Source organism: Microcaecilia unicolor, chromosome 3 (genome assembly GCF_901765095.1).
Source record: "Microcaecilia unicolor chromosome 3, aMicUni1.1, whole genome shotgun sequence".
NCBI classification, from domain to species: domain Eukaryota; kingdom Metazoa; phylum Chordata; class Amphibia; order Gymnophiona; family Siphonopidae; genus Microcaecilia; species Microcaecilia unicolor.
The window spans coordinates 189,632,305-189,659,055 of NC_044033.1; the positions used below are offsets into that span (position 1 = coordinate 189,632,305).

The 26,751-nt window shown below is 45.7% G+C and overlaps 1 protein-coding gene across 1 annotated transcript in view; it reads left to right on the forward strand.

The window, feature by feature from the left end:
* Positions 1-14,464: 14,464 nt before the first annotated feature.
* FKBP11 (FKBP prolyl isomerase 11) overlaps positions 14,465-26,751 on the forward strand; it is a 30,418-nt gene continuing 18,131 nt past the window's right edge. Inside the window, exons 1-5 of the mRNA XM_030195252.1 lie at positions 14,465-14,750; positions 14,939-15,001; positions 15,615-15,705; positions 16,131-16,164; positions 24,174-24,244. Of these exons, the coding sequence (XP_030051112.1) occupies positions 14,658-14,750; positions 14,939-15,001; positions 15,615-15,705; positions 16,131-16,164; positions 24,174-24,244 (352 nt within the window). The 5' untranslated portion in view covers positions 14,465-14,657. The remainder of the gene's footprint in view (positions 14,751-14,938; positions 15,002-15,614; positions 15,706-16,130; positions 16,165-24,173; positions 24,245-26,751) is intronic.

Here is a 26,751-nt window from a genome sequence, read left to right on the forward strand (position 1 = left end):
AACTGTGAGGTATTAATGGGTTATAAATTTGTATGGTATGGTATGTTCTGATGCGCTGTCTTTTTTAAAAATGGTGGTATAAGAAGAGGACAGTGCTGGATGCTTCATCCATGGGTGTGCTGCAGCTTCAGAGACTCTCTGGTCAATGACCTCACTGTAACAATGAAACAACCAAAAAGGAGGAACAATCCTCACGAAACCTTGAGCAGTGGGAAAAAACCAGTGAGGTGAATCCAAGGAGGATAACAAAGTAGTCTTTATGTGGAGTGGAGGAGTAGCCTAGTGGTTAGTGCAGTGGACTTTGATCCTGGGGAACTGAGTTCAATTCCCACTGCAGCTCCTTGTGACTCTGGGCAAGTCAATTAACCCTCCATTGCCCCTGGTACAAAATAAGTACCTGAATATATGTAAACCGCTTTGAATGTAGTTGCAAAAACCTCAGAAAGGCAGTATATCATCCCATTTCCCTTTATTGGGAATAGCTAAAATATGACCCGACACAGCCATGTTTCAGCCGAAGGCCTGCCTCAGGGGTCTTGATGAATCTCTGATGTTATAACATAGTATTTAACAACAGGTAAGTCTAAAGCAAGGTCCTGGCTGTAAAATCCTTTGATTATCCTCTGTTTTGCGAGAACGCTGGAAAACAGCTGTGTTGCCGGCTAATGTAAGTGATGCAAGTGTTATCCTCCTTGGATTCACCTCACTGTTTTTTTCCACTGTCCAAGGACCTCACTGTGCCAGGTAACCAGGGCAGGGATGCTCTGGACCTAAATAGCCTTTTTCAGGGCTGCCGAGAGGGGGGGACAAAATTCCCGAGGCCCGGGCCTCCAAGGGGGCCCGGCGCCGCAGTCCCACCCGCCACCAGGCCCCTTCCACCCGAACCTCCGCCAGCAGAAGTGCTGTCTTCTGTTCTGACTCCGGCGTGCACGGCCCACACAGATGCGCTCCTCTCAGCTGATCTTCGCTGTACTCTGCAGGGCTTCTATGCGTCTGTGCATCTGACATGCAGGACGTCAGACGCACAGAAGCCTTGCAGAGTACAGCGAAGATCAGCTGAGAGGAGAGCGTCTGTGTGGACTGCGCACGCCGGAGTCAGAAGACAGCACTTCTGCTGGCGGGGGTTTGGATGGAAGGGGCCCGGCTCGGTGGTGGAGGCGGCCCAGTCTCTCGGCGGCCCTGGCCTTTTTAAAGGGGGAAAGTCATGAATTCTGAATGGAGATTGGTTTACAAGCTGACAGGAAAGGAGAAAGAAAAAAACAGCTGCTCAATATAGAAAATGGCAACATATAATCATGGTGAGGGGCACTGTTTTTCTTATCAGAGTACATTTTTTAATGCTGTGGTAATATGCATCAAATAACCAGAGTACAACAAAGGATACAAAATATATATGAGATAGATTTACCAGACACTAAAATCTTTATGAAAAATTTTTTTTGTGATAATGGAGAGTTCTCAGAGTATAATCTCACCCAAGTGAGACAACACCAAAGTGATTTACATGTCTCTAAGGGTGGATAAGCTTCTCAATCATAGAACCTCTCCGTGATTATTACTGTGTCAATAAACCGCACACCTGTGCTCTTTACCAAATAATAAGTGATCTAAATAATTTTTTATTAAAAAGTGTCTGAATAAATCAGTCCTATATATTGCTCTTCTGACCTCAAAATAGAACAATATAAACAATAGGGCACTTATCGTGATGTGATTAATGGATTCCCCCGTCGGTGTTCAATATTTTCTTCCACTCGGGGAACCTATCACAGTTACTTTGTAGTTCCACAGATTCTCTACTGGAAACACTTCAAGCTTATATAGTCCTTCCACAGCAGCACCTCGGCGCCCTCCACAATATCAATGGTAAAGAATCCAATAAACAAACTGTCCTTATTTTTGTCCTTGCACCGAAGCGCTCCTGCGCTCTCAATGTATCATAAAGAGTCCGACTCTGCAGGGTTTCATGTAAACTTCTTCAGGAACTCAAATATGATATAGAAAAATAAAGTAAGAAAAAGGTGCCGCTGTTATCATTTTCAGTATCCTCCATTCCATCTGAGGAATATAAATTGATCCCAAACAGGAAATGATGTCATCTCTATTTCCCCCAAATGAACACAGATTAAATACACACGGGAAGATGATAAGTCAAATAAATTAAATCACCGTGTTCCATTCAATCAAATCATTTCCTGTTTCTGCAAGGGCGGGGCACTGTGTGAGGGAAGGGAGAAGCTGGAGGCGAGCCCGCTGTGTTGTCCTCTTCACTGCCATCCAGCATTTCTCCTCTCTTCCCTTCCCTCAATCCATATCCAGCATTTCTCCTCTCTTCCCTCCCCTCCATCCATGTGCATCTCCTTCCTGACTTCCCTCCCCTCCATCCATCCATGTCCAGCAACTCTCCATTCTCCTCTGCCCTCTCCTCCATCCACCCATCCTGACATCATCTCGCCTCCAGCGTTCCCTTCCCCCTCATTGTTCCACCCTCTGATGTCATTACGTTTTGACACGAGGGCGGGGCAATGAGTGGGAATGGATGTTACGAACCCAGGCATCCAGATGTAGAATGTTGGAGGTGCAAATTATTATAAAGGATGATGCAGTCACATAGCCCACTACATTTGTCTGATGTTAGGCTCAATGGTCATATTCATCTGTGCCCATGCTTCTGGTAAGCTGTCGACGTCTGCCTACCAGGATTCCACCCAGTCACAAACCCATTTTGAAATGTACATATATTTAGAGTCTGTTAATAGTATTGAAAAGTGCTCCTCTGTACACCCACCTGCACCTTCGGCCTCAGTGTCGAACTGCTCCCCCAGGCCTCCAAAGTCCTCTGGGCCAGCCATGACAATGAATTGCTCATGTAATGGTGTCCTCTCTGTGCATGGGCTCCCACTCCCCCTGTTCCTCTAACATGGCTTGCTATGGCAGCTCTCCTCCGCTTGACATCAGACTTTATGTCCCTGAACCGGTGCTTGATCTGCTCCATGGTGCGGTTGTCCACTCCCAGGTTGGTGACAGCTCTTGCAATGGATGCCCAGATACAGTCTTTGGATGCCCTGGACATCCGAATGCTGGCTGCCCCATACAGGGCATCATAGTTTGCTAGCACCATTTCCACTATGAAATCATTCTCTGTATCTGAAAACCGCACAGCCCACAGCCGCTCTGGGGGCTGGTCTGATGTCTTGCCGCTGGCCTTTCTCTTCACCCCCTTGCCGAGGCAAGGTGGAGGTGCAGAGACCTCTCTTGCTGGAGGTGGTGCCTGTGCAGCCTCCTCCCTAACTTCCTCAGGTGTCAGGTTAACCTCACCACTGGCCTGGCCACCTGACCCAGATGCTGGCTCATGGCCTTGGCTTCTACTTGGCCTCTCCTGCTGCTCCATCACACAATACCCACTACCAACACCACACCCACCACCAACACCATGCTCACCACCACCACCACCACCACTCCTCTCACTCATCTCACCCCTCCTAATCACACTCCGGTCACTCCTCCCACTCACAGTCCTCTTGCTCCTCATATTCACACTCCTCTCACCCCTCTCAATCACACACCGACTCCTCTCACCCCGCCCAATCACACACCTAGTCCCAGTGGTGTGCTGGTAAATTTTTAACAACAGGCTCTCTCCCCGGTCCACCTCTGCACCCCCCTAAATTGCAGAGCTGACTATAGCCGGGGAGAGAACCTGGGGGGGGGGGGGGGGGGGGGGGCAATGCATTATTCTCTCCAGGAAAAAAATTAAATGCTCCCAGGTTCCAATCTAATTCATGTTTAATGTGGGATAAAATGCCATTACTACTACTACTATTTAGCATTTCTATAGCGCTACAAGGCATACGGAGCGCTGCACAAACATAGAAGAAAGACAGTCCCTGCTCAAAGAGCTTACAATCTAATAAGTAAATAAATAGAAACTTTTAACGTTCAGCACCTGATTCTCATAACATGATGTCTGTTTTAGAAGGCCTTTTCCAGGAGAAAAAAAAAATATCTGCACCAATATAACAGGGTTAGGGTGACCCTATAACCAGTCCCTCCAAATGACACACCGATTACGATTTATAACAAATTACTACTCTACCTATGAAAAGTTATTCCCTTATTATACTTCCTCTGTATGTATCCATATGCTGCACAAGCCAGCATGTATGAAAATACAACTTTTTTTATAGTACCCTAAATAAAGACCAATAGCATATCAAATCTGCCCATCCATACCATGATTTCAATTTGTCATAAGGTTTGCTACTTAGGCATAATAATAAATGCATAGCTGATCTTTAAACCACATATAAGATGAAAGTTTTCATACGGTAAAAATGTTGTGAAGACTGAGATTCTGTGCTGCAGGGCGAGCCAGCTCTCCTCCCCCCCTCCCCCACAAGCTACAGGGTCCCAGGCTCTGATTCCAGTACATACCTGAAGAAGTCAACCACCCTGGTGGTCCAGTGGATTCTTCGGGGCAGGCAGGAAAGATCCCCAGTCTTTCTTGCCTGCTGCCGGCGCTGACTCTCCATAGCAGTTCAGGTGATTGTGACCTGGATGGGCCACTGTCGGAGACAGGGTGCTGGGCTAGATGGACCTTTGGTCTGTCCCAGTGTGGCGATGCTTATGTCCTATGTCTTATGCCTAACGTTCGGTGTACCAATGTGACTTTCTACTAATATTCTATGAGGCGTGTCCTTCAGCCGTTATAAAATTGGCACGAAGTATGCCTCGGCTCGTAAAATGAGGCAGCAATTTATAGAATTTACCATCTATGTTTATCATTAGCGCTGAGTGTGTCACATATGTGAGGAAGATTCTTGGACACTGAGGAAGGAAAGCTGTAACACAGCACTGCCTTTATGCTGTCACTCTCATGGTCAAGTATACACTTATTCAGGAAACAGGATGGAGTCCAATGAAAGCAAAACTTTAATGACCTCGTGACTGGAGTGAGCTTTGACGGCAGCTTCAAGTAAGACCAATGCTGGGTAGACTTCTACGGTCTGGGTCCCGTAAATGGCAAAAACAAATCACGATCAAGATGAGTGGGCTTTGGCAGCTACTCCAGTCATTGAAAAGTAGGACCAGTACTGAGCAGTCTATGGTCTGTGTCCCAAAGTGGTAGCGAAACACACATCTTGTTCCCATCACTTGGCCCTTCAACTATATGGTAAGTTGTATTGTAGAAAATCTTTAGCATCATATCTATGTTAGTTGAATGTTCTAATGCATGCTTATTAGGTGTTTCATTAATATTATGCTAACAATTTATTATATCTCTGGTATTTGAGTTCCAGTGCTGTTAAATGTGTATATTTTTGATACTGTTATTATACTGCTATTATTAGCTTTCAATTTACTGTTTTCAAGTTTACCTCATTTATTGTATTTATGTTTACATACATAAATACAATTTTACTATTGTTATGCTGTTAATAAAATTGTAAGTTTTATGTTAAACTGTACCTGCCTTGGGTAAATCTCTTCATAAAGGTGGTTAATAAATCCCAATAAATAAGTGCTATTCTGTAAGGTGTGAAGGGTCCCTCTGCTCCTCTCAGGAAAACTCTGGTCTCCGGCCCAAGTTTTCTATATGATATTCCACTTAGGTACAACTCCCTGTAATCCTCCAGGTGTACCCTCCAACCTGAGGTACGTCAGCAGTACTATTCCAGCACAGCTCCCGAGATATCCACCAGGGAAATTATCCCAGCGGTTTCAAGAATGCAATTCCAAAAACAAACAGTTTAGAAAAAGTAGTTTTTAATAATGCAGTTCCAAAAGCAAAGCAGTTCAGGAATCTCCACAGCTTCAAAAATGCAGTTCATAAACCAACAGGACATGAATCTCAGCAGTCCCAATGATGCAATTCAAAATAAGTAATCCCAAAAGCAAAAAATGTTCCACAAAGAAAAACAAGCAGTTCAAGGAAAACAAGCACTTCCAAACAGGCAGTTCAAACAAGCAGTTTAGAAATCCCATCAGCAGTTCAGAGACAGAGAGCTCCCAGGGGTCCCCTTCCTCCTCTGGCCAGCTCTATCTCCTGGCTTCCTCCCACTTAACCCCATCGCTCCCTGGCTCCTCCACAATAGCCACTGCCTTCCCTTGTTTACCAAGACCCCGCACCAAGCAGTTACCTGCTGCCTGAACCTTTTACTTGTGGATCTTGCCAGGGCTTCATCAGCAACTCTTGCCTCACTTCTTCCTCCTTTTCTTCCATTCCATGGGCTCCTCGCCCCACCCATTCCCCAGCTGATCCTCCTCCCCCTGATTAGCTCTGCTGAGGCTCCCCCTCCATTCCTGGCCTCCCCTCCGTGTCTTGGGTTTCACCTTTACCTGCCTTTCCCTTGGGCTCCACTGGGGGGCTGCTGGGATAGGAAGTCTTTGATTCTGTTGTCAGACTTCCTCAAGGGCTGCTGGGAATCGTAGTTTTTACCCTGCCTCCAGCCCTCTGGGGAAAATGATCTATGCTTTCTCCTGACATGTGGAACTCCCTGAGCTAAGAATCTGGGTTGTCCCCTCCTCTGGGCCTTATCTTCTCCTCCACCGGTAGCCCCCCCCCCCCTCTCTGTTCCCTTATCCCCTTCTTCACAAAGGGTACAAATAAATGTAAATGTATTCACATGGGCACCTGGAATAATTTCTTTGTTCAATCCCCCCCGGCTGTGTGGTGTTCCACAAATGAACAAATCGCTGTTCCTTATAAATCAATCTATCTGGGTTCACATTTCCCCAGAGTTGAACTTGCAGTAACACCAGAAACTTCAACTCAGTAATTGAATGATTATATTCCTTCCAATGAGCTGTTAAAGACACATGCTTCTTATTAGTTTTAATACTACTAATACATGTCTTCACCTTTCTAGTGGTTTGACCAATGTAGTAAAGTCCACAGGGGTGGGGGCAGATGATACAATAAACAACCCCAGCAGAATTACAATCAGTCCTTGAGTACAAATAAAATAATTTAACTGAATGGGGAATCTGTACTGTTGTAGGTTCAAGAGCATACTGGCAATAGGTGCAAGCTCCACATTTAAAGTGACCCATATCACCAAAAGTTTGGGATTAGATAAAAGTTCCCTCATGGAAGATGGATTTGATTGAGCATTTTATGTTTGTGCTCTCACATGATTTTAATATGTTCAAGGATTTTGTCAACTTATGCCAGCAACAGTGATCTGCTGTTTGACTGCATCATAAATGTCCTCAGTTTGACAGTATTTTGATTTCAAATAAGTCCTGGGCTCTCATTGAGCGTGTATTACCGAGAACCCAAGGGTGAAGAAACGTTTAGAGCTGTTATACTGATAGACTGCACTTTATTATTGGACATTTTTGTGGACATTATTCCAACTTCCTACAGATGGTTTATGTATGTGGGGATTATAAGTGTGCATTGTTCTATCCTATATAATAATTCTCACCTCCAATGTTCTGACTTGCTGCCTGGGACCGTGGCTCATTCCGAGTTGGTCTGCTAGGCTCCGTAGATCAGGCTGACATCACCATAGCCATTATGATGTCAACTTCACAACCCAGGGTGGGGGGGGAACATGCCTCACAGCTGATCCATGTCCAGAGGAGGGTCACTGGACATGGGTGGCTGGAGGGGAGGCAGGGGAGAGAGGAGGGTCGCTGGACATGGGTGGCTGGAGGGGAGGCAGGGGAGAGAGGAGGGTCGCTGGACACGGGTGGCTGGAGGGGGGCAGGGGAGACAGAAGGGTTGCTGGACATGGGTGGCTGCAGGGGGGGCAGGGGGTCACAGGACATGGGTGGCTGGAGGGGGGGCAGGGGAGAGAGGAGGGTCACTGGACATGGGTGGCTGGAGGGGGGGCAGGAGAGACAGGAGGGTTGCTGGACATGGGTGGCTGGAGGGGGGGCAGGGGAGAGAGGAGGGTCGCTGGACATGGGTGGCTGGAGGGGGGGCAGGGGAGAGAGGAGGGTCGCTGGACATGGGTGGCTGGAGGGGGGCAGGGGAGAGAGGAGGGTCGCTGGACATGGGTGGCTGGAGGGGGGGCAGGGGAGAGAGGAGGGTCACTGGACATGGGTGGCTGGAGGGGGGGCAGGAGAGACAGGAGGGTTGCTGGACATGGGTGGCTGCAGGGGGGGCAGGGGAGACAGAAGGGTTGCTGGACATGGGTGGCTGCAGGGGGGGCAGGGGGTCACAGGACATGGGTGGCTGGAGGGGGGGCAGGGGAGAGAGGAGGGTCACTGGACATGGGTGGCTGGAGGGGGGGCAGGGGAGAGAGGAGGGTCGCTGGACATGGGTGGCTGGAGGGGAGGCAGGGGAGAGAGGAGGGTCGCTGGACACGGGTGGCTGGAGGGGGGCAGGGGAGACAGAAGGGTTGCTGGACATGGGTGGCTGCAGGGGGGGCAGGGGGTCACAGGACATGGGTGGCTGGAGGGGGGGCAGGGGAGAGAGGAGGGTCACTGGACATGGGTGGCTGGAGGGGGGGGCAGGAGAGACAGGAGGGTTGCTGGACATGGGTGGCTGGAGGGGGGGCAGGGGAGAGGAGGGTCGCTGGACATGGGTGGCTGGAGGGGGGGCAGGGGAGAGAGGAGGGTCGCTGGACATGGGTGGCTGGAGGGGGGGCAGGGGAGAGAGGAGGGTCGCTGGACATGGGTGGCTGGAGGGGGGGCAGGGGAGAGAGGAGGGTCACTGGACATGGGTGGCTGGAGGGGGGGCAGGAGAGACAGGAGGGTTGCTGGACATGGGTGGCTGCAGGGGGGGCAGGGGAGACAGAAGGGTTGCTGGACATGGGTGGCTGCAGGGGGGGCAGGGGGTCACAGGACATGGGTGGCTGGAGGGGGGGCAGGGGAGAGAGGAGGGTCACTGGACATGGGTGGCTGGAGGGGGGGCAGGGGAGAGAGGAGGGTTGCTGGACATGGGTGGCAGGAGGGAGGGCAGGGGAGAGAGGAGGTTCGCTGGACATGGGTGGCTGGAGGGGGGGCAGGGGAGAGAGGAGGGTCACTGGACATGGGTGGCTGGAGGGGGGGCAGGGGAGAGAGGAGGGTTGCTGGACATGGGTGGCAGGAGGGAGGGCAGGGGAGAGAGGAGGTTCGCTGGACATGGGTGGCTGCAGGGGGCACAGGGGGAGAGGAGGGTCGCTGGATATGGGTGGCTGCAGGGGAGCCGAGGAAAACCTTGCTAGCACCCGTTTCATTTGTGTCAGAAACGGGCCTTTTTTACTAGTTTTATAATAAACTAATATAAAAGGCCCGTTTCTGAAACAAATGAAACGGGCGCTAGCCAAGTTTTCCTTGTAGTGTGTATGTTTGAGTGTGTGTGTGATAGTGACTGTGTGAGAGAGAGAGTGTGACTGTGGGATTGTGTGTCAGAGAGAGATTGAGAGTTGGTGCTTGTGTATCTGTGAGTGTGTATGTGTTTAAGAATGAGTGTGCGCGAGTGCATATGTGAGACAGTTCTGGGTGCTTCTGTATCTGTGAGTGTGTGTTTCAGAATGAGTGTGTGCGAGTGGGTATGTGAGACACAGCGAGTGTGAGAGAATGTGTTTTTCCGCCATTCTCCCTTCCCCCACCCCTAGTGTTCCCGTTTGCCCCCCGTCTTGTTCCTCCCTTTCGCCCCTCCCCCCTCTCCCTTTCTCCCCCCACAATTGGCATCCTGCAAACTTTGTGGCAGATTTGGAACCATGCGACCGTACCACAGCGAAGCGTCGCTCAGAGAAAGGGTGACAGCAAGTCCTGACACATGCAATCTGGCGAACTGTAAGGCTTGTTTGTTAGATGTGTTCACGCTGCACGCAACTTTCTGCCCTCCCTCTGACTGAAAAAGTTGAGAGCAGCCTTACGTCGTGCGGGAGCGGGGAATAGCCGCTGCCTGGCGAAGAGGCAAGTGGTGCTATGCCCCATGGAGCAAGGACAACAGCTGTGGCTGCAGCAGTTGCTGACTCGCACGTCCTTGTTTGTGTCAGCGCAGGTACCGGAAATGACGCTCCCAGCTGATGGTGTCGGCTCGCACACACACCTCCCATTCGGCGCTCGTGATTGGCCGCCTTTATTTCCCTTGGCTTTCCGCAAAAGCCGCTGCTGCACCTCCTTCGCAACCCTGATGGAGGAGGTTGGGAAGAAAGGGGAAGGGCTAGTAGGAAGAAGAAGGGTTTACTAAGCTCCATGGCTGGGAGGGTTGACGCGCGAACTCAGTCAGTGGCACTTGCGGCACCTTCGAGTGGTTGGAGGTCGGTCCTGTAACCGGGTTGCTGCGGCCAGAGCGTGCGGGCAGTGAACATCGGGGAGGAGGGTGAGTGAGGGAGGGAGGGCTGAGGGCGGGGTGATGTGCAGTTGTGCCGGCGACTTGAGAGAGGAGGGGGCCCGGGGGGAGGGAGAGAGCGTGCTGCGGGTCCAAGGGCAGGGCTGGAAGTTGGAGGGGAGAGAGGGAGGGTGGTCCAGGGAGCGGCAGGAGGCAATCATAGCCAATCGGAGAGGGAGTGTGAGTGCTCTGCCCTCGTCATCACATTGTGACGCGAGGGCGGGGCACACAGTAATGGGGGAAAAGTAGTCTCAACGCCTCAACTTCCGGTTGGAGGCTTCATTTAGAACGTTGGGGTTGCGAATTATGTCCGGAAGGGGCGTTGCTGAGGGCGGGTCCATGAGTGAGAGTGAGTGGTGCATGAGTGTGAGTGAGTGTTGCTGACAGCCTAGCCTTCGGTGTTTCCCTCCCACAGAGTGAGCTTCAGAATGTTGCAGGTGAGAATTATTTATATAGATATTTGCATGGCAGTTGTAGGTTGTATCTTGTAATACTTTCACTTTTCTGTTCTGTATTTATTTATATTTATTGTGTTTATGCCATATATAATTTAATTATTTTATAGTTTCCTGTGATATTTTGGGAAGTTAAAATTTAATGCCAAGAAGTGCAGGATGATGCACTTGGAATGCAGAAATCCAAAAGAGATGTACCAGATAGGTGGGGAGAGATTGGTAAGCTCGACTCAGGAGAGGGACCTTGAAGTGATGGTATCCGAGGATCTGAAGGTGATGAAACAATGCGACAAGGCAATGGCCAGAAGGATGCTAGAAGGATGCTAGGCTGCTTAGAGAGGGGTATAACCAGTAGAAGAAAGGAGGTGTTGATGCCCCTCTACAAGTTGTTGGTGCGGCCCCACTTGGAGTATTGAGTTCAGTTTTGGAGGCCGTATTTTACTAAGGATATAAAAAAGACTTGAAAAGCTACAAAACTGGTATGGGATTTGCATTGCAAGATGTACAAGGAGAGACTTACTGACTTGAACATGTATACCCTGGAGGAAAAGAAAAACATCTCCCCTTATGTTCCCACCCGAAACCGCCACTCACAGGACAAATCCTTCCTCTCAGTACCCTTCTCCACCACCACCAACTCCAGGCTCCGCCCTTTCTGCCTCGCCTCACCCTATGCCTGCAATAAACTTCCTGAGCCCTTACGCCAAGCCCCCTCCCTGCCCATCTTCAAATCCTTGCTCAAAACCCACCTCTTCAATGTCGCCTTCGGCACCTAACCTTTATACCTATTCAGGAAATCTAGACTGCCCCAATTTGATAGCCCCTATTTGACTGTACGTTTGTCCTTTACATTGTAAGCTCCTTGAGCAGGGACTGTCCTTCTATGTTAAACTGTACAGCGCTGCATAACCATAGTAGCGCTTTAGAAATGTTAAGTAGTAGTAGTAGATATCATACAGATGTTCAAATATTTGAAAGGTATTAATCTGCAAACAATCCTTTTCCAGAGACAGGAAGGCGCTAGAAATAGAGGACATGAATTGAGGTTGAAAGGGGGCAGGCTGAGGAATAATGTCAATACCTGAAATGCCCTCCTGTGGGAGGTGGTGGAGATGAAAATGGTAATGGAATTAAAAAATGCATCAGATAAACACAAAGGAATTTTGTATAGAAGGAATGGATCCAAAGAAGCTTAGCGGAGATTCGAAAGCAACACTGGCAATTGGGAAGCAAAGCTAGTACTGTGCAAACTTTTATCATCTGCGCTCTGATCGTGGCTGGACAGATTCAGCTTCAGAAGGAGAAAAAGACTAGTGCTGGGCAGACTTCTATGGTCTGTGCCCTAATTATGGCTGAATAAATTTGGATAGGCAGGAGTGGAGCTTTTCAGGGGCTTCAACATTAAATTCAGAAATTTTTAGAACAAGGGCAGTGCTGAGCAGACTTCTACAGTTTATGCCCTGAAAATAGCAAGGACAAATCAAGACCAGGGATACATATGGTATATACCATATGTAATGAGTCTATCTTGTTGGGCAGACTGGATGGACCATATAGGTCTTTATCTGCCATCATCTACTATGTTACTAGGAGGGGCATTTTCGATATGATGTCTAGGTCCAAATCTGAATAGGAAAAAAGGTAATTTTCGAAAAAGAAAAATGTTTTTTTTTTAAATACTGTTTTAAACAAAGTTTTGTGCTTTGGACGTTTTGTTTTTTGGTTCATACACATCTCACCATTGCTCCCTGATCTTGTCTGCTGAGCCCCTCCAAAACCCACTACCCCCAACTGTACACCACTACAATAGCCCTTATGGGTGAAGGGGGCGCCTACATGTGGGTACAGTGGGTTTCTGGTGAGTTTTGAAGGGTTCACAGTTTCCACCACAAGTGTAACATGTAGGGAGAGGTATGGGCCTGGGTCCACCTGTCTGCAGTGCACTGTACTCACCACTAGACTACTCCAGGGACCTACATGTGTTCTAATGGACCCGAGTATCACATCTGAGGCTGGTAATGTTTTTAATCCATTTTTTTGTGGGTGGGAAGGGGTTAGTGACCACTGGGGGAGTAAGGGGAAGACATCCCTTATTCCCTCCAGAGGTGCCTTATTCATTATAATGTGAGAGAAAATCCGCTGGCAAGCGGAGAACTCAAACACCCCACGGTAAAGACAACAGAGAACAGAAAGTGGGAGAGCGACCAAGGATATGAGAGACTGGAGGATGTTCTTAAAATGAAAGTTTATTAAGAGTTTCGAAGACTCGACACAACATCGTGTTTCGGCCGTCAGGCCTGCATCAGGAGTCTACTGTGCAGGGTGGTTCAGAAAAATGACGATGGGAGATTCTTTGAAGATGTCACAACAGTCTCTTACACAAAAGATGACTGGATAATGATGTAATTGATTCTTCAACAGTGGTATAATAGTCTTGAAAAAGACTGTTTGGAAGATAATCGCGTGGTCTCGTCAAACCGCTGCACGCGCGTGGTTCTGGGTGGTTTTGTTTTGTTCCATAATGGCAGAAAAACGTCCAAGTGTTTGGAACGACCAAATCCTGCCTTTAACACACCCCCTTGTGATTTGAATGCACTTCTGACAGACTTCATAGAAAAACTCTAAAGATTGGTTTTGAAAATACCAATGTGGACGTTTTTGTGAGAAAAAAAAATCCAAATGCCGTTTTATGCCACTTTTTAGACATTTTACTCTTTCAGAAGTATTTGTGCTGTTTTGCCACCATCATCCACCCAATGTACTTTAGGTTTGTTAAATTTCGAAGGGAAACAAACTAAGTAATATTCCCTTTGGCAATCTGTACAAGGGACTTGAATTACAAGCATCCCCCCCATTGGTTCAACTATTCCAGTTGTTTGAAAATTGCCTCTGTAAGACTCTTATGGTCTTACATCAATCTATAGGTACAGGTTGGGTCATTCATAGATTTTAAAGAGGGAAGTACATTATCTCTCCCCACCCCCACCTTTTTTTTAAATTTAACCGGTACATGTATTTGGCCAATTGTCAAACCAACAAAGTTATTTGAATCGGAATCTGATTTCCATAGTTATTCACCTTGCTTATTCATATGTCTTGCACCATGGTTGCCTGATTTAATTATGTATTATTTGTTTAACGGATTTATACTCTGCTGTCAGCCACAGTTGTTATATGCATCCTGTTCATGCCTCTAAGCTTTGTTTGATTTTCCATTTGGGACGCCAGACTGTACTAGTAGGGAGGCTGATCTTTCCAGCTCAGTGTTTTCCTTCTGTTTTTAGCCAACTGCACCTATGCAGGAAGCCCATAGACACAGCGCAGTGGTTCTCAACCTTTCTTCCACTGTGACATACCTGGCAGATGGTGTTCACGCCTGTGACACACTAAACACTACCGTTCATGGCTGAACAACAACAACAACAACAACAAAATCCCTTGTTCATTATTGCTGAAAATGATGCAAAGAAAGTTGGTGACTGCTGGGTGAGGAAGAACAGACTTCCAGATGGGGCTGGTGGCAGCACTGAGCACTGGGGGGAAATGATAAAGCAGAAAGGACAGTTGTGTGGATTTCAGATACCTGATTCCCTGCTCTGCTGTCCCTAGCCAGCAGGCACACAAGGAAAGCAAGAGAGTGAGGAATGCATAGGTAGGAGGTGGTGGAGGGAAGGGCAGGAAACTGTTGGGCGGTGAAGGAGGTAGGCAAGAGTAGGCGGGACTTTCCTGTTTCAGGCTGGGAGAAGCCGAGTTTCTGTTACTTTCTTTTCCTTTCATCTGCTGGACGGGCAGGCAGTTTGCCTATTCTTTCTGCTGTGGTTTTTTTTTTTTTTTCCATCTCCTGGACAGGCAGGCAGCAGTGCCTGGCTTGGGTTCCGTTTGCAGTTGCACTTTCTAGCTGTCACACTCTTTCCCTTTCCCCTCTAGCCATGCTGCGGGGATTTGCTGTGCTCCTCTGCTGCCTTCTCATTCGGGCCCAAAGTGACACCGAACCCATTGAAGAGCTATTCATCGAGACCCTGGTGAGATCCACAACACCACTGCTCTGCGCCCCCCCCCCCCCCTTCCTCTCTCCTCCAGTATCCGCTCCTTCTCTGATAAAGTTGCACCCTTTCCGTAGTCCAGGCTGTACACGAAGCAGACATTAGGTTCTCTCTCTCTCTTTGGTCTCTTGCCTTTTGATTTCTCATGCGCCTTTCTTGTTTTGTAGCTGAAGCCGGAGTCGTGCTCTGTGACAGCTGCTATGGGGGACACCCTGCACATTCACTATACGGTGAGAGGAGGGTGGGGCAGCGATTGGGGATGGGGGTCCCGGCTGCAGCGTGACACAAACTTGAGTTGTAAAGAATAACACGTCAGCACTAAGTCAGGGATCTGGAAGTAAGGGGGAGAGGGAGGGGAAAGAGAAAGCGGGAGGGGAAAGGAGGCAGCACGTCCAGTAGAGGGTAAACAGCTGTCGGCTCCTAACCAGCGGTTTCTTTTGGGAAGGAGGGAGACGCAAAGGATAAGAAAATCAGATTGACAGCGGGGAGAAGGACTACTACTACTTATCACTTCTATAGCGCTACAAGGTATAGGCAGCGCTGTACACATACATGAAAAGACAGCCCCTGCTCAAAGAGCTCACAATCTACCCAATTCAGCATTAACCCCCAATAGTTACTTAAAACAACATAGTACCAAGAATTGAGAGCATTACAATATACAGTAGTTCCCTTGTTGCTCAGGTATAGGGGTCGGGATCCAGTGTGTTCCTGGTTTGGTCCCCAGGTGGGAAAAAGTATAGACAGATGGCTCCCTCAGTAGCTGGATTTAGTATCTGTGATCAGTTTGTCTTTCAGTTCTCCTCCACCAAGCCTAGCTTGCAAATCTTTTCTGTGTTTTAGGGGAAGCTGCTGGAGAGCGGAAGGGTAATTGACAGCTCCCTGTCACGGGACCCCCTGGTGGTGGAGCTTGGGAAGAAGCAAGTGATCCCAGGTATAGTATCCTATTTGTGAAAACTAGAGTGGTCCCAGGAGGGTAGTGTTGCACCAGCTCAAGGGTATTGATGTCCCCCTGCCCCCAAGAGTGGCTCAAAACACTACCCTCTTCCCCTGTGTTCAGCATCCCCTTCCATTCCCTACCCCTCCATTTTAATGGTAAATTGTTGTTGTATGTATTGCTATGATTTTATATTTCTTTTTGTTATGCTGCCCCCCTCTCCCTGCATACACCAAAAATAATCTGTGAGCAGGTCCAGTGCTTCATTCAGAAGCGCCTATTCCCCATGTTAGATGTGCTATGTTTTTTGTTGCCATTATTTGGAGCTCTTGGCACAGTGATGACAGAGGGTCATAGAGCATATTTGGCCAGGGATGTGGATTCTGAAATACATTCATATCTTGTTTCTACCACTACTACAGGTTTGGAGCAGAGCTTGCTGGAGATGTGTGTTGGGTGAGTCACGGACCTGTGCTGTTTAGCTTATTAATTTATTTATTGCATTTGTACCCCACATTTTCCCACCTATTTGCAGTCTCAATGTGGCTTACATAGTATCAAAGGTATTTGCACAGTCGGTTGATAACAGATACAAGGTTGCATAGTTGTATGAGTTACAAGTGGAGGGTCACAAGGGATGAAGATTGCGTGTTGTCCAGTACGATTATAGTCGTGCTGTGTTGCTGGGTGAAGAGGTGTACGTGGGGTCGTTGGGGTAGGCCGTTTTGAAGAGGATGGTTTTTAGTGATTTCCTGAAGTTCAGGTGGTCATGTATTGTTTTCACAGCTTTAGGGAGGCTATTCCATAGTTTTGCGCTTATGTAGGAGAAGCCGGATGCGTAAGTTGTTTTGTATTTCAGGCCTTTGCAATTTGGATAGTGTAGGTTTAGGTAGGTTTATGAGGTGGTATATGCATATAGCTGATGAGGTGTCTGGGTGTAATGCATGCATTCATGTAATTTACATGTTTCAAGCAGCATATTTATTAATTACTAATGGGCCCTTTTACTAAGCCATGATAAAAAAAAAAGTGGCCTGCGCTATTTTTATCGTGTGGGTTTCCCCACACACTGAGGCCACTTTTAGCATAGCTGTAAAGTTGCTGCAATTTCTTTTTTCCATTAATGGCCACAAGCTAATGGCCAAATTACCAAGTGGCCATTAGCACGATAGCCCTTACCATCACCTATTTACTAAGCAGTAAGGACTCCTGTACTAATCGGTTGTGCACACTGATTTGCCAATACTCTCCACCCCTAAATATGCCCCCCATGTTAAAAATTTGTTTTTATATTTTTTAGCACCAGATTGGTGCACGCTGATCCCAGAACTACTGCAGGGCACTGTCAGGATTGCAGGAGGTCAAAATTATTGCTGGACATACTTATATTAATATGAAATCAGTTTGACAATATTAAACCACCTTCTGACCTCTGATAAACTCTCCCCCCTCTCCTGCAGGAACCACTGAGGATGAAATGGGCCAAATGGTGCTCAGAGAGGCCTGATAGCCCTTTGGTTTCTCAATTACTCTTGATTAACATACCTTTTGTTCCATGGGGGAGCAGGGCTTCAGAGCAACCAAAGCTAGACAGTGTGGCTCCAGGACAACCTGTCAAAGTTGTCACCTTTCCTGACTTCAGAAAGTATCTGGAGTTCTGTAAAGGATATAACTGGGAAAGAGAAGTTTTTGATCTCTCTCTGCTCCTGTTCCCTCTCAGTTCTTATTAGGTATAAAACAGAGCTCACTAGGGCTCTCTGGAGCTCTGTCTTTCTCGGTGCAGCAGAGCACAGAGCTCAGCTTGGGGTCTACTGCCCCCCCTCTCTCTGTCCCCGGGTGCTTCTCTGTGTCCAGGGCACTAGGTCTCCCTCTTTCTTTCTTTCTCCCTGCAGCAGAGGGCACGGGACTCTGCTGGGCTGTCTTTGTTTCTTCTTCTTTCTCTGCACACCTCCATCTTTAGCCACCAGAGCACCTGGCTCTGCTCCCCCCCTTCTCAGACAAGCCCTAGTCCAAGGTTTCTTTCTTCCTATGAACAAACACCCTATCCTTTCTTTCTCCCTCCCTCTAAATACACACCCCAAGACAGCTTGTACCCTTTTTCCTGTACTAAGTGCTGTGAGCCAATACATATATGCAAATAGAATATACTTTATATATCCAAATCTGTGTGGATTGCGTATTCTTTGGGAACCCACTGCCTCTGTGAAGTGGACCCCGGGACCAACCCTAGACAACGATAGCTGACAGGCACCTGAGCACGTCCTGAGGTAGTACCTTTTATCGTGTGGTAAGCACGCATTAGTGCTTATTGCTGCTTGGTAAAAGGACCCCTAAGAGAGGGATTATACTGGGATTATCAATATGGAACAGCAGTTCAGTGCAAAACAGTAAAACAGTTACTTACCTATTACAGTTGTTCTCCCTCGGACAGCAGGCAGGATACAAATTCTCACAATATGGATGATATCATCCGACAGAGTGTATCAGAATATATAGTTGTTTATTTATTTATTTATTTATTTATTTATTTATGGCATTTGTATCCCACATTTTCCCACCTTATGGCAGGTTCAATGTGGCTTACATATTACTTAAAAGACGGTTACAAAATTTAGATTTGTAGAAGTCTAGTACATAACACACAAGTACAATAAACGCTTAAGTTAGTATATAAGTGTTGCCATACTGGGACAGACCGAAGGTCCATCAAGCCCAGTATTCTGTTTCCAACAGTGGTCAATCCAGGTCACAAGTACCTGGCAAGATCTCAAAACAGTACAATACATTTTATGCTGCTTATCCTAGAAATAAGCAGTGGATTTTTCCAGGTCCATCTTAGTAATGGCTTATGGACTTTTCTTTTAGGAAGTTATCCAAGCCTTTTTAAAATCCTGCTAAGCTAACTGCTTTTATCACATTCTCTGGCAACGAATTCCAAAGTTTAATTACAGGTTGAGTGAAGAAATATTTTCTCCAATTTGTTTTAAATTTACTACTTTGTAGCTTCATTGTGTGCCGAAAATGCTGGTATTTTTGGAAAGAGTAAACAAGCGATTCACGTCTACCCATTCCACTCCACTCATTATTTTATATACCTCTATCATATCTCCCCTCAGCTGTCTTTTCTTCAAGTTGAAGAGCCCTAGCCGTTTCAGCCTCATAGGGAAGTCGTCCCATCCCCTTTATCATTTTTGTCACCCTTTTCTGTACCTTTTCAGATTCCACTATATCTTTTTTTAGATGAGATAACCAGAATTGCACACAGTATGCAAGGTGTGATTGCACCATGGAGCGATACAAAGGCATTATAACATCCTCATTTTGGTTTTCCATTCCTTTCCTAATAATATGTAACATTCTATTCGCTTTCTTCGCCGCCGCTGCACATTGAGCCTTTTCCTGGTTGGTGACTCCTAACGCAGAACCTTGCATCATGTAGCTATAGTTTGGGTTCCTCTTTCCCACATGCATCACTTTGCACTTGCTTACTTTAAACATCATCTGCCATTTGATATATTAGCATATTGTGAGAGAGGTTAATATTATTGTTTTCCATTTCTGAACTTTTCGTGTTGTAAGGTGGTGTGGGATTAGGCAGATCCAGGAGGGAAAGACTTCTTGAAAAGATGTGAATCATAATAGCATTTTGGTGACAGTGTTCACAAGGAAAGGTAGGGGTGGGGAGGAGAGAAATAGGGAGAAATGGATGAGTGATGAGAAGGTGACAAAAGAGTATAATTGCATGGTTTACAACAGGATAGGCCACACAGGAGCAGAGGGTGACAAACTGACTTCCAGCCTGGGAGAGCATGTTCAAAGGTTTTTTATTTAAAGGCATCAGGGGTCCATGTTTCGGTGGACACAGCCACCTGCCTCAGGGGTCACAAGAAATACTCTTATGTCTGTGTAAAATGGAATTTGAACCTGGTGCAATAGATGAATGTAGATTCCAGGATAAAAGACTGCACTGGATATACAGTATGCAACCTCTCAAAACAGCTTTCAATGCACAGCTGCAATGAAGGGCAAACATTTTGCATAGACACAGAGTGTTTCTTGTGACCCTTGAGGCAGGCAACTCTGTCCACCGTGTCGAGTCATTTCTCTGTTGCCTTTAAATAAAGAACCTTTGAACACTCTCTCCCAGGCTGGAAGTCAGTTTGTCACCCTCTGCTCCTGTGTAGCTTTCCGTTGGTGTTCTGCGGAGGGTTTGTCCTGTTTTCCTTTTTGGCACTTTGGTTGCAATATGATAGGGAATCCAGATCTATTAGGACCTCTTTTGTTGATATTAAAATATTTCATCATCTTAACTTCAAAGATCTCACGTGCCTGGATTGTTTTAAAAGTTCCTCTTCATATTCTGACCATCAAGTCATTGCTGCAGTGCTCTCGTCTTGCAAAGTGCTCTCCCACGGAGTTATCTTCCTGTGGTGTTTAACCTGGTGCTGATATGAGCTGATTCTTGTCTCTAGCATATTTCCTGTTTCCCCAATCCTCCTTCACATTTTCTGCATTGTACTGCAATAGATTTTCCTTGGGTGTTTTAAGGGAAGAAGCAATCTTCTTGGAGATTTTTTGGGTTGTAGCCTTCTTGTTTGAAGGATTCACTCACAGGCAGATGATCAAAAGCCCCGCGATGTTCCAAACAGCACTCTAAAATAGCGCTGGAACAGCACGGGGCGCTATTAGACCTATGATCAGAGATAATGCATGCAAATTTAAGCAGCGCAATTATCTCTGATTATGAGGTAGAAGTGTGGGAGAATTGTGCCTGAGCATGCGCTCAACACAATCCTCCCGTACTTGTTTGACAGGTCTGAGCTGGAGACCAATGAAAAGTGAAGGACGTCCATCTTTAAATCGGAAGATGGATGTCCTCAACTGCCCTGTTGAAGGGATGGCCAAATTTCAAGGGGGTGTTGGAGGTATAGCGACGGGGCAGTTGAGGACGTCCAAAATTTGGACGTTTCTGCGATGGGCAGTTAAGGATGTCCAAAATTGGATGTTTCTATGAGAAAGACATCTTTCTCATAGAAACATCCAATTTTGGACGTCCTTAACTGCCCATTGCCGAAACATCCAAATTTTGGACGTCCTCAACTGCCCTCGCTGGCAGGTTTGCTGTAGGGGGGAATGGGGGCCTGCCAGCATGCAAATGCATGCTGGACAGGGCTCACCATTCCTCCCCAATGATCTGCAAACCCTAACACCAGCTCGGAGCTGGCGTAGGGTTTGTTGCAGCCAGCGACCCAGTCTTTGGTGCGCTGGATGCTGATCATTGGGGATGAATGCGTTAAGCGCTGATTAGCATGCATTTGCAGGCTACTTGCGCTAAGAGCCCTCAAGCACGTTGTTTTACGCACTCGAGGGCTCTGATCATGGGGTGGTAGCAAACACCGGCGCTAGTATGGTGCTAACAGCCTCTAGCGCCGGCGTTTGCTTTTGATCATCTACCTGTCAGGATTTTGAGGTGTTTGTCTCTTAGGTCAGAGCAGATGCAGTGGTGTCATGTAGCTTGGCAGTGTATAATGGACTTTCTGCGAAGGGTGGAAGCTATAATTGTGAAGGTAGCTGCATCTGTCAGTTGGTTTCTTGTATATAGATGTTTCCTTATAGCCATTGTTGATAGAAACTTTGGTGTCTAGAAATTTGACTTTTTCTGTGGAGTAGTCAATTGTGAATCTCGTTGAAGGATGGTATGCCCTGAAAGAATTGTAAAATTGTTTGTCTCTCTTTTGCCTCAGTCCAAATCATAATGTCATTGATATACCAATAGTATTTAAGGGTTTTAGTCTAATAAGTATAAAAAAAAAAAAGTCTCTTCCAGTTCTGCCATGAAAAGGTTGGCATATTGTGGTGCCATAGCAGGGCCCATAATCTGGGTTCCATAATGGTCATAGTTGTGAAACCATTCTGACCACTTTACTAAGCAACTTACGGTATACAGTTGATCACAGTGATATATCTAGATCTCAGAGCTGCTTTCGACACCAAAGTCTTCTTTCTTGGCTTTCCCACATGAGGATAGCTGGGACTGTACCCCACTGGTTCTTTTCCTTTCTATCCTTGTGTACATTTTCCATCTGTTTTCAAGATTCCACGTCAGATAGTTTCCCTGTTCCCTTAAGAGTTCCTCAGGGTTCAGTATTGACCCCTTTACTGTTCAGTCTGTTTCTCAGCCCTTTAACCACACTGATTCAGGATCTTGGTTTACATTCTTTCTATTATGCAGAAGATATGTTAATTTTTCATATTGACTCTCTGTCCCCTAATCTAACTAATCTTAATTCTGCTCTGTCGTCAAAATATTCCTGGTTAAGTGAAAATCACGTTATCTTTAATCACACAAAGATAGTCGCTATTTGAATCACAGGCAAATCATCAGCTTCTTCACTTGCCCCACACAAAAATGGTGAGCCTTTTAACCTAATTTAATCCTTTAAATATCTTGGCATCATTCTAGACCAAGAATTATCCTTTAAGGAGCAAACTGAATCTTTGACCAAGGTTGCCTTTTTCCATCTTCGTCAGCTTTGTATTATCCAACTACTATACAAATTCTCCCAGGAAACCTTCGTATATGCTTTTGTCATCTCCAGGTTAGATTACTGTAATACTGTATACTCTGGCCTGTCAGCAACCTCCTTTACATCATCTATAGACTGTACAAAATACAGCCCTGCGATTCATTCCAAGAGATACAACCATATAACCCCACTCTTTATTCTTCATCATTGGCTTCCAAAAGCATTTCATATTCAGTTTAAAATTCTTACAATTAAGGCTTTTCACTCTAGGACCCCTTCTTATTTGGCTGCGCTTACAATACCCTACGCTCCACCAAGATTGCTTCAACCTTTGAATGATCACCGGCTGTGCATCCCATCTCCTAGGGATGCCTTGCTCAAATCAACAAAGACACTGAATTTTTCTATCTAGCTCCCTCTCTGTGGAATGCTTTACCATAGCAGGTGTGTTTAGAGTCATCCTATCCCAAATTTCGCTCAGCACTTAAAACTCAACTTTTCCAAACTGCATTTGGAAGTGATGCAGCAATTGTTTATTATTCAAACGTTTTTCCCATATGTGTCTTTTTTCAATTTTGAGAACAATATTGAGTGGAGGAGTGGCCTAGTGGCTAGAGCACCGGTCTTGCAATCCAGAGGTGGCTGGTTCAAATCCCACTGCTGCTCCTTGTGTTCTTGGGCAAGTCACTTAACCCTCCATTGCCTCAGGTACAAACTTAGATTGTGAGCCCTCCTGGGACAGAATGGTCATGGTCCATTGACACACTTTCAGGTTTTCGTTTTCTCTATGCATGTGTGTACGACTGTCGCTTTCCTATTACATTTGGCGTTCTTTTTTGTGCTTTACTTGTATTGGTTTTCTTAATTAATTGTAAACCACCCTCTGATACTCACAGGAAGGGCGGCATAGTAAGTCAAAATAAACCATAACTTCAAGGGGTGAATGGCCTATGCAAGCATTGTAAACGTTTTTTGGACATTTGGGAAGACTGTATTACAAGCATTATTCCCTAGTGCTCAAAGCCAAATTCTGAATGTTTTGGAGAGAACTATCTAGGCATTTATAGGTTGAATACTGATATGATAAAGGATGGCCAGTAGACTTGGCTTGTTGAATATAAAAGGATGGTGGGACGGGGGGGTTGGGGTTAGGACAGGAATATGGGGCTCTGAGGTGGGAGGGAAGGAGGAAATAGAAATGTTGGTTTTCTCATATGGGGGGGGGGGCTATAAAAACAAACTCTTCCTCTGCTCTTTCCATGACAATTCTTTTTGGAAATGGCTTTGGTTGGATGAGTTTGAGGACAGGAAGGCGGTAGAACTAGAGGATATGAATTGAGGTTGAAGGGGGGCAGACTCAGGAATAATGTCAGGAAGTATTTTTGCACAGAGAGGGTGGTAGATACTTGAAATGCCCTCCCGCGGGAGGCGGTGTAGATGAAAACAGTAACAGAATTCAAAAATTTGTGGGGTATACACAAAGGAATGAATCTACAGAAGCATAATGGAGATTGGGTGGCAACACTGGTAATTGGGAAGCAAAGCCAGTGCTGGGCAGACTTCTACGGTTTGTGCCCTGAAAACGGCAAGGGCAAATCAAGGACAGGTATACATATAAAGTATCAAATACAATGAGTTTATTTTGTTGGGCAGACTGGATGGACTGTACAGGTCTTTATGTGCTGACATCTACTATGTTACTATGTGGTTTTTTTATAAGCTTTGACACTTTATTCATTGTATGGCAACTGTGTTGGAAGAGTTTTCTTATATTTTGTTATCAATAAAAACAAACAAAAAAACCCCAAAAAGCAACATCAAATGTGAGCTAATTATACAGTTCCTTCCCTCTGTAAGATCATGCAGTTACTCCATAACGCTTTGCCTCTTTTCTTTGTTCTGCTGCTTCATGAATCCTTTGATGTTTTGTTCTGCCAGAGAGAAGCGAAAAGTGACTATCCCACCACACCTGGCCTATGGGAAGCGGGGATATCCACCCAGTATTCCAGGTAATTCTTTCACTGGCTGCATAAGCTGCTCACAGAACTGAGCAGAAATGCTTCACATTTTGGGCTAGTCTTATGATCCAACTTCTTCCTTTATTTGTATTTTGTTATTTGTAGGATATAATGTCTATGTTTTGTAGCAAGCATTGTATTTTTATAGTACACTGCCTTGGGCAGTCTAGAAATGTTTTACACACAGAAATAAATGAATGAATGATAGATAATGCATTAAGAATGGAGATTAAAAGAAATAAAATGTATCACTTTCGTAGTACCTAAACTATAAAGGCAGATAGCATTGCTGTGTACTGTCAGCAGAAGGTCCTGAGTTCAGTCCCTGGACCTGAGCATGCTGTGGAGGGAAGGGTAAGAAAAAAAATTGGGTAAGCTGGCTCTTTCCAAACAACGAGGGAGGTGTATGTACAATTCCAGATCTTTATTGAAAAGTACCAAACGACTCGACACAGCTGCTGTGTTACAGTGCCAAATCACCTGCCTCAGGAGGCTACAAAACGTGTAAACGCTGATGTAAACATATGACACTAAAACAATGATAAAAGTATAAATATGCAAAACATGATGATAAAAATTATACATATGTAAACAGAAAATATATTAAATGAAAAATTACCGTATAAATTTGCATATATAAAGAATAAAAATATGAATACACAAAATAAAAATAATAGAAATAATAATAAACTTCCTCATCAAATCCACCAATGATATAACAGTGACAAGTTAACATAAAACATTGAAAATCAGGTGCAAGTGGAACACTAGACCACTAACCTTATGGTGTAATGAGATGATGTTTCCAAGGTCCAATATAAAGAGAAGGAAATGTCCTTGTTTTCTGGTTTTTAATACAAGAAACAAAGCTAATGTTGAAAATCCTACATGAGGGAGAAAAAATGAAAACAACATTCACTCATCAGTCACTAATGACATTTTTTTTTTAATTTATTTGGATTTTGCTCACACCTTTTCCAGTAGTAGCTCAACGTGAGTTACATTCAAATACACTGGATATATCTCTGTCCCAGGAGGGCTCACAATCTAAGTTTGTACCTGAGGCAATGGAGGGTTAAGTGACTTGCCCAAGAACACAAGGAGCAGCAGTGGGATTTGAACCAGCCACCTCTGGATTGCAAGACCGGTGCTCTAGCCACTAGGCCACTCCTCCACCCGATATTGTTCTCAAAATTGAAAAAAGACACATATGGGAAAAACGTTTGAACAATAAACGTAAAATTTTCCAAAATTGAATATTGAAAAATATAATAAAGTAATTGTACTGTGCATAAGGTCAAGAGGAAAAACCAAGGAAAAAAAAGATTTTTTTAATAAAAGTTACTGACATAAAAAAGCAAGCACTTTTCTTACCTATGGTGTAAACACATCGTGTCGACTGAGTGCTTGACATCTCAGAAGTGATGTATTCAAACGGAGAAAAAAAAAAGGGAAGAAAAAAGGTTCCAAAATGAGTTAATATATGGGAGAGGATACCAGTTAAATATGCACACAAAGAACCAAACAAAGAAGTACTAAATGTGGTATCGGAGAAGTACTGAAAAGCCTGCAATTGAAAGGTTTAAAAACCCAGCCAAAGCAGCATATATGGAATCAGAAAAGGACTCAATACAAGGGGATACATTTTAAAGTGTAAAAAAAGAAACACTGTTTGATTAAATACTTATTGTGTTCTCGCTTATCAAAGTATGCAGGTGAGGTCTCACATAAGAGAGAGGCAAGTGTGATTATGTCCAAGGTTATGCCTGAAAAGCCAATGTCGAGGTTTATATCAAAATAAAGTTTAGAAAAAAACGCTTGGAAAAAAGTGCAGGAGAGCATGTAAGATAAAAACATGCCGATTAAACCATGGATGACAGAGTGCTATTGCGTAAGTTATGAAAAAAGAAAAAAATATATAATGTTGCTATCACAAGGGTATGAACATCTGCTAGTCTCTTAACAAAAAGGGATTCAGTGACCAAAATGTCCTGAAACAGGGGCGGCCCGACTATTAGGCCACCTGAGGCGGGGGCCTCAGGCGGCACTCTACATCTCGGGGAGCAGCTTCTTGGCGTTTTACCTCGTCACAGTGACGTTCCAAACCCGGCAGCGATTCCCATATGCTGCCCTGCTGCTGCCGGCACCCGTCTCTTCCCTTTACTGCAGCTGCCTCTCTGAAGTAACTTCCTGTTTCATCAGAGGCTCAGGCAGTACTACTACTACTACTGTTTAGCATTTCTATAGCGCTACAAGGCGTACACAGCGCTGCACAAACATAGAAGAAAGACAGTCCCTGCTCAAAGAGCTTACAATCTAATAGACAAAAAATAAAGTAAGCAAATCAAATCAATTAATGTGTACAGGAAGGAGGCAGTAAAGGGAAGAGGCAGGTGGCAGGGCAGCATATGGGAATCGCTGCCGGGTTTGGAACGTCACTGTGACAAGGTAAAACACCCGGGGGGAGGGGGGCGGTGGCAGCTTCTTAGCTCTGCCTC